The sequence below is a fragment of the Pelodiscus sinensis genome, chromosome 2 (assembly GCF_052426305.1).
Source record: "Pelodiscus sinensis isolate ZL-2025 chromosome 2, ASM5242630v1, whole genome shotgun sequence".
In the NCBI taxonomy this organism is placed as follows: Eukaryota; Metazoa; Chordata; order Testudines; family Trionychidae; genus Pelodiscus; species Pelodiscus sinensis.
Genome location: NC_143053.1, coordinates 249,141,157 through 249,154,119, shown reverse-complemented (window position 1 = coordinate 249,154,119; position 12,963 = coordinate 249,141,157). Strand labels below are relative to the sequence as shown.

At 43.4% G+C, this 12,963-nt stretch overlaps 1 protein-coding gene across 1 annotated transcript in view; it reads left to right on the top strand.

Moving 5' to 3' along the window:
* The window catches only part of LOC102448247 (sodium channel protein type 5 subunit alpha-like), a 122,444-nt gene that overhangs the window by 69,267 nt on the left and 40,214 nt on the right, over window positions 1–12,963 (top strand). The window contains exon 16 of the mRNA XM_089776792.1: window positions 5,527–5,973. Coding sequence (XP_089632918.1) covers window positions 5,527–5,973 — 447 coding nt within the window. The remainder of the gene's footprint in view (window positions 1–5,526; window positions 5,974–12,963) is intronic.

The window sequence follows — 12,963 nt, the reverse complement described above, 5'->3', positions numbered from 1 at the left end:
CCAACTCTACTTGACTTTTACCCTCTCTCACTTTGTCCCTACATGCTCTAACCTCAATAAGGTAGCTTTCTTTACTGATCCCTCCCATCTTTCACTCCTTATATGCTTTCTGCTTTTTCTTAATCACCTCTCTGAGATGCTTGCTCATCCAGCTTAGTCTAACACACCTACCTATAAATTTTTTCCCTTTTCTTGGGATACAGGCTTCTGACAGCTTCTGCAACTTTAATTTAAAATAATCTCAGGCCTCCTCCACCTCAAGATCCATAATTTCTTTAGTCCAATCAACTTCCCTAACTAATTTCCTTAATTTATTAAAGTTAGCCCTTTTGAAATAAAAAACCCTAGTCTCAGATTTATTTTTATCCTTCCATTTAATTTGAACTTAATTAGCTCATGATCACTCGAGGCAAGGTTGTCCCCTACAACCATTTCATCTTATGAGGTCCTCGCTACTCACCAAAACCAAATCTAAAATAGCATCCCCCCTTGTTGGTTCAGCAGCTACTTGATGAAGGAATTCATCAGCTATCACATCTAGGAAACTCTTAGCCCTATTATGTGTCGAATTATGTAAGAATTAATAGGGGTCAGGAATGACTATACATTAGTGGTACAGGGTCCTGCCAAAGCAGGCATTGCCCTTTGAGCATGTTTTTTCCCTTTGTTTTTGCAGTTTAAAAAGAAATAAAAGGTCTAGCCAAAGCAAGTATTATCCTTTCTCATGTCTAAATATACTCTTTCCCTCTGTTCTTGCAGCCTAAACACATGAATAAATAAAAAATAAGCAGCAGCTGTTTTTCTTTGTTGTGTTTCTTACTTATTCTCACTTGCTCTGTAAAATACTTTCAGGGTCACATTCTTTGTAATTTTTGTAATTTGCTAATTTAAAAAGTTTGTAGTGTAAAAAAATGTTAATTAAATTAAAAGTTTGTAAATAGTTATTAGGGGCCTATTAATATTTATTGTATAAAAGTTAACATTTTTAAATACAAATTTTAAAAAGTAACAATAAACATGTAAATTAATATATTAAAATAAATCTAAAAGTGTAACTAACACCAAATTATTGCCACTCAAACATTGTGTTGGGGGGGCCTCAGGTAAACATGTGCCGGCAATAAAGTCCATTTACCCCATTTGCTCCTGGGTTCCTGTTTCTTCTCTAACATCTGGCTTCATGAACAGGATTCTAGGGGAGAGTTGTGCCTGATCACGTCTCAATGCATTGCATGGCTAAGTCTTTACTGCAACAGCTGTAAAAAAAGGCTGTAATGGTGTAGGACCTGTGTCTGGCTTGTAAAAAAAGTTACTAATCTTAAAAATAAAGTAAAAATTCTGCAGCAAATTGCTAAAAAGCAGTGTGCTGTTAACCATCAAAGTATGCTAGTAGTCAAAATGGCTAAAAACAATGAATTTTAATCATTTCAGAGCTAAAAACCTGACTTTAAAGGGTCAAGTAGATGCCTGAAAGCAAACTTCTTGACACACTCCTACCTTTTCTATTCGGCTATGTCTACTTTGGTATCCCTTTGCATTTGCATTTACGTGGCTGCCGCTTTTTTTGGGCTTGGGGATAAGCCGGAGAAAAGCGCCAGTCTAAACGCGAATCTCCGGAAAATAAGCCCTTTTCCGGAGGATTTCTTATTCCTACTTGAAAGTAGGAATAAAAAATCCTCCGGAAAAGGGCTTATTTTCCGGAGAATCGCGTCTAGACTGGCGCTTTTCTCCGGCTTATCCCCAAGCTGGAAAAAAGCGGCAGCCATGTAAATGCAAATGCCGCGGGGGATATTTAAATCCCCCGCGGATTTGCAATTCCGACTCGTCTCATTAGCATCCCTTTTCTGGAAAGGGATGCAATGTAGACATAGCCTTCCTGTTTACCCACCCTTACCTCCCCAAGCCTCGGTTCCTCCTAAGTATAAGAAACCCATTCACACTATAAAATCCACCTATCCTATTATAATACGGACCATGGTTAAACTAGCAACAATAAAAAATGCTATGCAGCAGTCTGCAAATCTGTTGCACCAATCCAACATTGAGGTGCCTTAGGCTCCTGCCAAAGCACAGGGAGGCTACTTTTCAGCAAAAGGTCACCATTACATCTTTGTCCAACTCTAATAATACAATTTTTTTTTATCAGAAGTTAAGCTTTCTACTCCAAAAATAAAACATGTTCATGCAATGGCTACAACATGTGCATAGCTGGTTAAACCAATATATTAAAAATAATTTAGCTCTGGCCTGTGAAACAATCCTGGGCCCCTTGGCTGCAGTTGTGGGTGTCTCTAATAAACCCTTCAGTAACATTATTGGCACACTTCCTGTGTCCTTTTTGGGGTTTATTCCCAAACTGTGGGCTCAGTTAAATTAGCCCCATTACGCAGGAAACACCAGCAGGCTGCTATTCCCCATGCAGTTAATTCAAACAAAGGACCAGCTTTCCATAGCTCCTTCATGCATCAGATTTTTAAAACTATTAAAATCAAACAGTAACTGCACATTCCATACCATCCTCAATCTGCAGGGCAAGTAAAATGCATAAACCATTGAAGAAGCTATGCACGGGTGCCAACACACGGAGCACTAATTAGGCCAAACTTCTACCCTTGACTTTAATGTATATCTATGCCCAATCTACCATGGCTACAGGTATCGCCCCCCACGATCTGCTAACAAGCAGAACAGTAAGTGGAAAAACCTGCTTACTCCCCTCCCCCACCAGTAAAGCAAGTCATACAGCCAAAAGAAAAAAATAAATCCTCCAACTCCAAAAGCATATCCAAGTACTGTGTGCAAAAGCTGCACAATCAAAGGGCATATGCTGCTATAGCCATCAAAAATTAAATTAACAAAACTACCCAAAAGCAGCAAAATCTTGCCAACTATATATATAAAAAATAAAACTCCCTGCAAAAACCTAATTTCTCTACTCAACTCCAATACCTAAAACATGCTCTAAAGCTATTAAATTTTTAAAATTTGCAAAAAACAGCCCTTAGCGCCACTAATTATTTTAAAATGCTATTTTAACCTTAAAAATATCACTAAATCCCTCATAACTAATCTAGTAACTAGTATAAAAAACTTTTTTTAAAAAAGTGTATGATCAAGTTCAACAAGCCCTTACTGTGCACCTTATGACCCTTTTACAAAATGCCCATAAAATGTATAACCTATAAAATTAAAATATATATATATAGCCAAGCAATTAAAATAGTACTAGGCCTTTGAAGCCACCTAGCACGCAACCCTAAAAAAATGGACACTAACCCAATGCGTCCTATCAAAAGTGTTGCTAAAAAAATAAACCTTGCAAAATTAACTGATGTCAAATTATTGCCACTCAAAACATTGTGATGGGGGTCCAAGGTAAACATGCATCAGCAATAAAATGATCCATTTACCCCATCCACTCCTGGTTTGCCTGTTTCTTCTTTAACATCCTGCAGATCTGTTACATAGTCCTTGCTCATACATTTGCTACACATTACATCCTTGATATTTACCTGTCCCAGGGCACCCGGTTTGGGCACACTGTTTTAGCTATTGTGTGTGATACTGATTAGCTAAAGCACCCACCTCCAATCACAGGTACTGCTCTATAATCACCTAGGTTGGAACACTCACAGGAGCATTTCTTGAAGAAGAGAGGGTTACTCACCATGTGTAGTAACAAAGGTTCTTCAAGACGGTTGTGCCTATGGGTGCTCTACTACCCGCCTTTCCTTCCGTCTGCTTTGGACATAGTTGTTTTTCTTCTGTGGCAGAGAAGGAATTGAAGGAATAGTTGGCTGTGCATGCTATGTGTGTGCAGCCTACCGGAGGACACTGCTACCAAAAATCTCTGACTCGGAACACAGTGGCACCCCAGACACCTAAGATGGAGTACCCACCATCCTAGTAATGGAGAATCTAGAAGGATCTCCATTATTGCACAAGGTGAATAACCCTCTTTTACTTCTTTTCAAGTAACTGATTCTTAGCAAGTCTGAGAGGGGTAGCTGTGTTAGCCTGTAACTTTAAAAACAATGAGTAGTCCTGTGGCACCCTAGAGACTAACAAAAACATATATAGTATCATCAGCTTTCATGGGGAAAACACACTTCTTCAGATGATCTTGAATGGAGAAAAAAATGCGCTGTCCATATACATTCCACGACTGACCCATCTTCCCTGCTACAACAGAGTTTTACCACATTAGGATTCTATACTGGAAAAGAAACTGAGGAGCAGTTGGGATTGTCCCACACTTGATGTCTTCTTTTGGAGGCATGAGAACACTCAAAGCACTGGTATGGCCTCAATGTACACTGCTGGCCAAAAAACTCTAGACTTGAGTGCTAAGGGCATGTGCACACCATCCATGGAATTGTATATAGATAGCTCCTTTCAAAGAACCACCATTACTTAAAGATAAGCAACCATATAATCCCACTATTATCTTAAAATGAATATAGAAATAGGTTTTCCTCCCAAGTTTCTACACCCCGCCCCCCCCCCCTTTGGAAAACCCAGGAGGAAAAAACATGATTCTAGTAACAGCTGATTCAGCCACCTCCCAAACTCTATTTGGAGCAATATATTCAACCTTTAACCAAATATACATTTTGCAATGCCACCTGCAATCAAATTGATTCTACCTAAGGGAAATAAGAACTAGAATATTCTTTTTGCAATGGTACAATGTTGATAGACATACTGAGCCTGAGTCTGATCTCACACACATGAAAATCAAAAACAACTCAACTCAAGTCTGTTGTAATTACACCTAAGTAAAACTGTTATGAGACTAGTGTCAGAGCCTTCTTATCCTGTATTAGGTCTAAACTGTGCTCTTACCTAAAATCCAAATACAGCCACTCCCCGAGTTATGAACGAGTTACGGACCAAACACTTGGCCATAACTCGATCCGTTTGTAACTCAGACCCCGTTGAATTACATGCTATCGCGCTGTTTGTAAGCGCGGGTTGCGTTCGTAACTCGGGGACCGCCTTTACAACCGCTCCATGGGAGCTTAGTCGTAAGTGCAAACAGTCGTAACTCGACCGTTCGCATCTCAGGGAGCGGCTGTAGCTCTACTGTTCAATCCTCTCCAAGACTGTTTTGCCAGTACAGCCCAGGTAAAAGACTAATACCCCAATAATTAGTATATCCATAATTTTATGTAATTGCCTTCTCTTGTGGGACTGACAGAATACTGTGATATACCAATTTTTTAAAATCTTGTTATGTTTCAGTTAAATTGTGTTTTTTTCATACATAGGCTTGTATTGGCAATAAGGTCATTTTATGCTACACAAAATCTACTTTTTTGGGGGGGTGATCATAGAAACATATACCATTGTGAGAGGCAAATATGCTGCATGAAAAAAATTTGCTAACCAATAAGTTCATTTCATCTTCGTGTGGTTGGTGCATTCAGAAAAAATTGTTTAGAAAGGCACTATAATCTTCATGCCCAATATTTACTTTTCAAAATTATGTTTCCTTTATTTTATTTTTATTTCAATTATTTTCAGGTTCTCAACCTGTTCATTGCATTGCTGCTGAACTCCTTCAGTGCTGACAACCTCCAGGCTCCAGAAGATGATGGAGAGATGAACAATCTTAAGACTGCATTTGCTCAAATCCGAAGGGGACTTTGCCAAGTGAAACGCAAAACATGGGATTACTGCTGTGGAAAGCTCTGTCATCCAAAGAAAATTGCCAAAAAAACAATTAAATTGGCTGCCAAGAACACGTGTGTGGAGGGTGGGAAAGAAACAAGGAATTGTAAAGAAAATCACAGTAACAATGGGACTGAGAAAAATGGGGACAAATGCTCTGTTAGTATTCTTGAAGATATCATCAACAATCCCAACATGTTTGTCTGTGTCCCTATTGCTGAGGCAGATACTGATACTGAGGATTATGAAGAAGATGATAATAAGATGACCACACTCTCAGAAACTGAGTACAATAAACAGGTAAGAAGCATATACAGGGATAATATATTGCATACTAGTGGAGGTTTTCATTTAGCAAACAAAGGCAAAGCACGATCCAGCTGCAGGAATTTGAAATTTAAAATGTTCTGACTGGAAATGAGGTTTAATTCTTTGAGTGCTTGTTCATGTCCATTTCATGAAGGTGTATGCATGCTGCTTGCATGGTTGTCTGAACTTTTTCCCCCCAGTGGTACTCATTGGGCCAGCCAGCGAGCCCCCTGGAGTGGCTCCACTCTGTTGGTGCATTTATACCTCTGCTGGCCCTTCACCCCCACAGTTTCTTCTTACCGCCTGTGACAATAGATGGAGCATCTCGACTTCTCACAAGTCTACCCTCAGCCTTAGTGTATATAGTCTGTTTTAGTGTTCTAATGTTCCTAGTAAATTCTTGGGGTTAATAGTTAGTTCAGGGGTGAGCAATAATTTTTAATGGGGGGGGCACTTCAAGATTTTGGCAAGTGGTCAAGGGCCGCAGTTCTATGGAGTGGGTGGGGGTGGGGTCTGGGACTGAGGCGGGGTGCAGAAGGAAGCTTGGGGTAGGGGATTTGGGTTCAGGAGTGGGTATGGGGTCTGAGAAGGAGTTTGGGTGAAGGAGGCGGCTGTGATCTGAGGCCGGAGCTTGGGGTGCATGGTCCAGGTGGGGGTAAGGGCTCAGGAGAGCATTCTGGCCTGGGGGAGAGGCTCTAAGAGGTGGTGCAAAGTCTGTGAGGGAGTTGTAACATGGGTGAAGGGGGGGGTGCAGAGGGTTGGGATGGTGACCTGGGGCAGGGGAATGGGGTATACGATTGGGGGAGAGGGGGTATGGGTGCAAGAGAGGATTCTGGCCTATGGGAGAAGTGTAGGAGGGAGGTATAGGGTCCACTCCAGACATGGAAGGCAGGGAGGGAGGCTTCCCACGCTGCCTCTGCTCCCCAAGAAAACTTCCCAGCTCCTATTGGCCAGAAACTGGCCAATGGGAGCTGAGAGATTTTTGCTCGGGGAGAGAGGCAGCATTTGAAGACTCCCCCAAGCAGTCCTGAGCAGAAAATCTCTGCTCCTTTGGGATTTTTGTATTACCCACAGTATTCACCTGGAGGCAACACACCTCCCAGGAACCCAGAATGTCTTGGCAGACAAGCTCAGCAGGTCATTTAGGCTATGTCTACACTGCAGTTATTCCAAAATAGCTTATTTCAAAATAGCACATCTACATTGCAGGGAAGCCTCAAAATTAGTCCGAGGCAGGCTTCCCTAATGTAGATGTTCTATCTTGATTCAGAGCCCCAGGAGGAATAACTTAGAGTGGCCCTGGTGAGGGACTTTTTCGAAATAGCAGAGGTCGAGAATTCTACACAGCCCCTATTCTGAAATAGCTGTTTCAGAATAGAGGTTATTCTTTGTAGAATGAGCTTTACAGAAGTCAGAATAAGCTGTCCGTTATTTTACAATTATTTTGAAATAACGGAATTGCTGTGTAGATTTTTGCATAGTTATTTCAGAATAACAGCAATTGTTCCAAAATAACTTTGCTGTGTAGTCACACCCTTAGGGTGCACAAATGGTCCCTCAGGGGGATGTAGTGCTGGAGATTTTCCTCAGGTAGTCTCATACCCATTTAGATCTGTTTGCCACCCACAGCAACCAGAAGTGTTGGTACTTCTGCTCCTACATGGCCTGGTCAGGGGGGACCCTACATGTGGAATGTACTCCTCAGTTGCTCTATGCTTTCCTGCCATTCCCTCCGATACATAAGTTCCTCCTCAGGGTCAAGAGGTTCAGGGCCTCAGTGATTCTGGTGGCGCCAGTATGGCCTTGCCAACACTGGTTCACCACCCTTTTGGATCTCTCAGTGGAGGAGCCCATGGTCCTTCCCTTACTGCCTGATCTAATAACCCAGGACCTGGGGGAGGGAGAATTGTGCCACCCGAACCTCCATTCTCTCTACCTTTCAGCATGGAAGGTTTGTGGTTAACAGGTGATGAATGTTTCTGCTTGGAGGCATTAAGGACGGTTCTGTAGGAGAGCAGGAAACCCACCACTAGAGCTGCATACTTGGCAAATAGGAGGTATTTCACCCTGTGGGCCTCCCAGAGAGAGGTGGAATCCATGGAGGTCTCCATCCCCTATCCACCTCATCTGTTCAGGTTCATCTAGCAGCCATTTTGACATTTCACCCAGGGGAGGAGGGCAGCACTGTTTGCAAATGTGCTAGTCAAGTGCTTCCTCGGGGAAGTGGACATGTTATCCCCTGTGTCCATCAGCCTTGGTCCTGTCAAGGCTCATGAGCCCCTCCCCCAACCCCCGTTTGAACCTTTGGCCACTTGTTCTATGAAACCCCTTTTTTGGAAGGTCAACTTCTTGATGGCCATTACATTGGCTAGAAGAGTCTCAGAATTGAGGACCCTCACATTGGAGCCACCTTAAACAGTTTTCTTTAAAGACAGGGTCAGACTGCACCTCACCCTACGTTTCTTCCTAATATGGTCTCCCACTTCTATATGTCTCAGGACATTTACCTTTCAGTTTTCTTCCCAAAACCTCACTCTATGCCCGAAGAGCAGTCCCTGTACCCATTGGATGTCAGGAGAGCCCTGGCGTTTTATATAGAAAGAATAAGACCATTGGACAACTTACCTCAACACTTTATTTCCATAGCTGAGAAGATGAAGGGCTTCCGGGTATTGGCCCAATGTTTATCATCCTGGTTCACGTCATCACGTTTTGCATTAAAACATGCTAACAGGCCAGGCCTTCCTCCCCACAGCTCATTCCACGAGGACACAGGCCTAATTCTCGGCCTTCTTAGTGAAGGTGCCCATTGACATCTTGACATCTTCAGGGCAGCCACCTGGTCATTGGTGCACACATTCATCAGTCACTATGATATTGTGCATCAGGCCAGGTATGATGCAGCCTTTGGCAAGGCTGTGCTGCAGTCCATTTCCACTTAGTTTATTTCCCTGCCTCCTGTGATAGAGCTAGGGAGTCACCTACATGGAATGGACATGAGCAAGTGCTCAAAGAAAAAGCAGTTACTTACCTCTTGTAACTTGTTCTTCGAGATGTGTTGTTCATGTCCATTCTAAATCCCACCTGCCTCCCCTTTGTCGGAGGATTCCGGGAAGAAGGAACAGAGAGGGTGGAGGACCAGCAAAGGTACATATGCACTGATATAGTAGTTCCACTGCAGGGGGGCTCCCTGACTGGCCCTACAGGTACCACTGGAGGAAAAAAGCTCTGACATCTGTACACCTGCATGGAACGGACATGAGCAAGACATCTCAAAGAACAAGAGTTATGAAAGGTAAGTAACGGTTTTATTTTTTTAAAGTGAGGATGATCAATCGTTACAAGAATTTACCAAGGATTAGATAAATTCTCCATCACTTGGAGTCTTTAAAATAAGAGAGAAATACAGACCATACATTGTTGGGCTTGATGCAGGAATTACTGGGTGAAATTCTACTGTCTGCATTATGGACAGATTTATATTAGTTGATTATAGTAGTCCATTCTGACCTTGAAATCTATGAATCTATGTTTGGTATCAGTAACCTGGCAGAGAGGAAATAGAGACAAGGCCTCTGTGAACTGTTAACAAGGAGACATTGCTTTCTCTTCTGACATTTTAACAAAAAGATGGATGCGTTAAAAATGGAATGGCTCTTTCCAAGTTATATTTATTATATTATAGTGCACAGTATCACATTTTTATGTGTTTGAAATTTTTGCTGTTTCTCTTTAACTGTGGAGAGACTTCTGTATGCACAGTATTATAGCTTTGCAGGGATCCCTTGGGTCAGTTATATGCATAGTAATACACTAAATGGTGGCATGGAAAGTCTGTGTACTCTTAATATTAAAAATGTTGTGAGTCTAAACTGAAAATTAGGTTCTCAAGGCAGGTAACCCAAAGATGACATACCTCAGGAATATTCCTTTCAAGGAACATATAATGGCATTTATCTCCCTGTCTGGTTGTGTGTGTATTTGTCTCACAATCGGCAGCAATTTGTATAAATGCTAGTGAAGAGATTGCAGAATCTTCAAAAAGAGGACATTTACAGGGAAAATTGAAGCTCATGAATAAAAACAGTGGATGGTGAGCTAACATGATGCCAATATTTAAAAAGGGCTCTAGAGGTGATCCTGGCAATTACAGACTGGTAAGTCAAAGTCAGTACCAGGCAAATTAGAGGAAACTATAGTAAAGAATAAATTGTCAGACACATAAATGAACATAATTTGTAGGGGGAAAGTCAACGTGGTTTCTGTAAAGGGAAATCATGCCTTACTAAACTACTAGACTAGAGTTCTTTGAGAAGGTCAACAAACATAGAATCATAGAATACTAGTACTGGAAGGGATCTTCAGAGATCATTGAGTTTAGTCCCCTGCTGTCACAGCAGGACCAAACATGAATCCAGTGGATATTGTATACTTAGATTTCCAGAAAGCTTTTGACAAGGTCCCTCACCAAGGCTCTTAAATAAAGTTGTCATGGGATAACAGGGAAGGTCCTTTCATGGATTGGTAACTGGTTAAAAGACAGAAAACATAGGGTAGGAATAAATGGTATGTTTTCAGGGTGGTGAGAGGTAACTAGTGAGGTCCCCCAAGGATCTGTCCTAGAAACCAAACCTATTTATAAATGATCTAGAGAAAGGGATAAACAGTGAGGTACCAACATTTGCAGATGATACCAAATTGCTCAAGATAGTTAAGACCAAAGCAGACTGTAAAGAGCTTCAAAAAGATCTCCCCAAACTAAGTGATTGGGCAACAAAATGGCAAATTAAATTTAATGTTGATAAATGTAAAGTACCGTATTTTCCGGCGTATAGGGCGACTGGGCGTATAAGACGACCCCCTATCTTTTTAATTAAATGATAGGGTTTCATCTTATACCCCAGCGCCCCTCCGCCTCCTTTGCTCCCGGTGTCCCTGGTCTGCTGGAGATGGTCCCCAGCAGACCAGAGGCACCGGGAGCAAAGCTGCCAGGAGCGCCTGGGCTCCCGGGCTCCCCCCCCCCCACCGGAGCCCCTCCGCGGCTTTGAAAGCCTCGGGGGAAGCCGGCGGGGGGGCATCCCAGGCGCGCATGGGCTGCCCCCCCCGCCGGAGCCCCTCCGCGGCTTTGAAAGCCTCGGGGGAAGCCGGCGGGGGGGCATCCCAGGCGCGCATGGGCTGCCCCCCCTCGCCGGAGCCCCTCCGCGGCTTTGAAAGCCTCGGGGGAAGCCGGCGGGGGGGCATCCCAGGCGCGCATGGGCTGCCCCGCCGCCGGCTTCCCCCGAGGCTTTCAAAGCCGCGGAGGGGCTCCGGCGGGCGGGCAGCCCATGCGCGCCTGGGATGCCCCCCCGCCGGCTTCCCCCGAGGCTTTCAAAGCCGCGGAGGGGCTCCGGCGGGCGGGCAGCCCATGCGCGCCTGGGATGCCCCGCCGCCGGCTTCCCCCGAGGCTTTCAAAGCCGCGGAGGGGCTCCGGCGGGCGGGCAGCCCATGCGCGCCTGGGATGCCCCGCCGCCGGCTTCCCCCGAGGCTTTCAAAGCTGCGGAGGGGCTCCGGCAGGCGGGCAGCCCATGCGCGCCTGGGATGCCCCGCCGCCGGCTTCCCCCGAGGCTTTCAAAGCCGCAGAGGGGCTCCGGCGGCGGGGCATCCGGCGTACAAGACGACCCCCGATTTTTGGGGGATGTTTTTTAACTTCAGAGGTCGTCTTGTACACCGGAATATACGGTAATGCACACTGGAAAAAATAATCCCTACTATACATAGAATATGATGGGGACTAATTTAGCTACAACTACTTAGAAAAGAGATCTTGGAGTCATTGTGTATAGTTCTCTGAAAACACCCACACAGTGTGCAGTATCAGTCAAAAAAGCAAATAGAATGTTAGGAATCATTAAAAAAGGGATAGAGAATAAGACAAAGAATAACTTATTGCCTCTATATAAAACCATGATACACCCACATCTTGAAAACTTTGTGCAAATGTGGCCGCCTCATCGCCAAAAAAATATATTGGCATTGGAAAAGATTCAGAGAAGGGCAACAAAAATGATTAGGGGTTTGGAACAGGTCCCATAAGAAGAGAGATTAAAAAGCTTAGAAAAGAGGAGACTATTGGGAGATATGATAGAGGTCTATAAAATCATGACTGAGGTGGAAAAAGTGAATAAGGAAAAGTTATTTACTTACTTATTCCCACAATATAAGAACTAGGAGTCACCAAATGAAATTAATAGGCAGCAGGTTTAAAAAAACAAAAGGAAGTTTTTCTTCATGCAGCACACAATCCACTTGTGGAATTCCTTTCCAGAGAATGTTGTGAAGACTAAAACAAAAGGAAAAACTATGTAGCACTTTAAAGACTAACAAGTTGGTTTAATAGGTGATGAGCTTTCGTGGGCCAGACTCACTTCCTCAGATCATATTCTTTGCAGCCAAGGGGAGCCATGGAAAGTGGTATGGGCTGGGCCATTGCTTCCTGCAGCTCCCCTTGGATGCAAAAGACAAAACGGAGCCAATAGGAGCTGCAAGGCTCCGTGGCCGCGGTGCCAATACATAAACAAACCAGGGTGGCCAGTTAAAGTGTTTCTAAAAGTGTTTCCATGGTAGACTTTTAGAAACACTGTTCTAGAATACGTGTAGTGGTTTTCTTTTAGAAACACTGTTCTAGAATACGTGTAGTGTGCCATTTGTTTCCTGTACTGTTTGCTATCACTTGAAGTGCCATACTTTTTTGAATAAACTTTGTACTGTTGTTTTCACTATGCATGTGTTTAATTGCTGACTGCTAAATAAAGTGGTAATCTGAGGTATAATTGGTGAATCTGAGGTGTAATGCTTCTATGGGAGCAACAAATCTGAGAGTATGGTGAGTACAGGGAACAGGGCCTGGATACTGGGAGTGGCTAGGGGTTGGAAGGTGCCTATTGCTAAGTCAGAGAAAGTAGAACCTGCTAGATATAGAAGGCAATACTGGTGTTGCCTGTG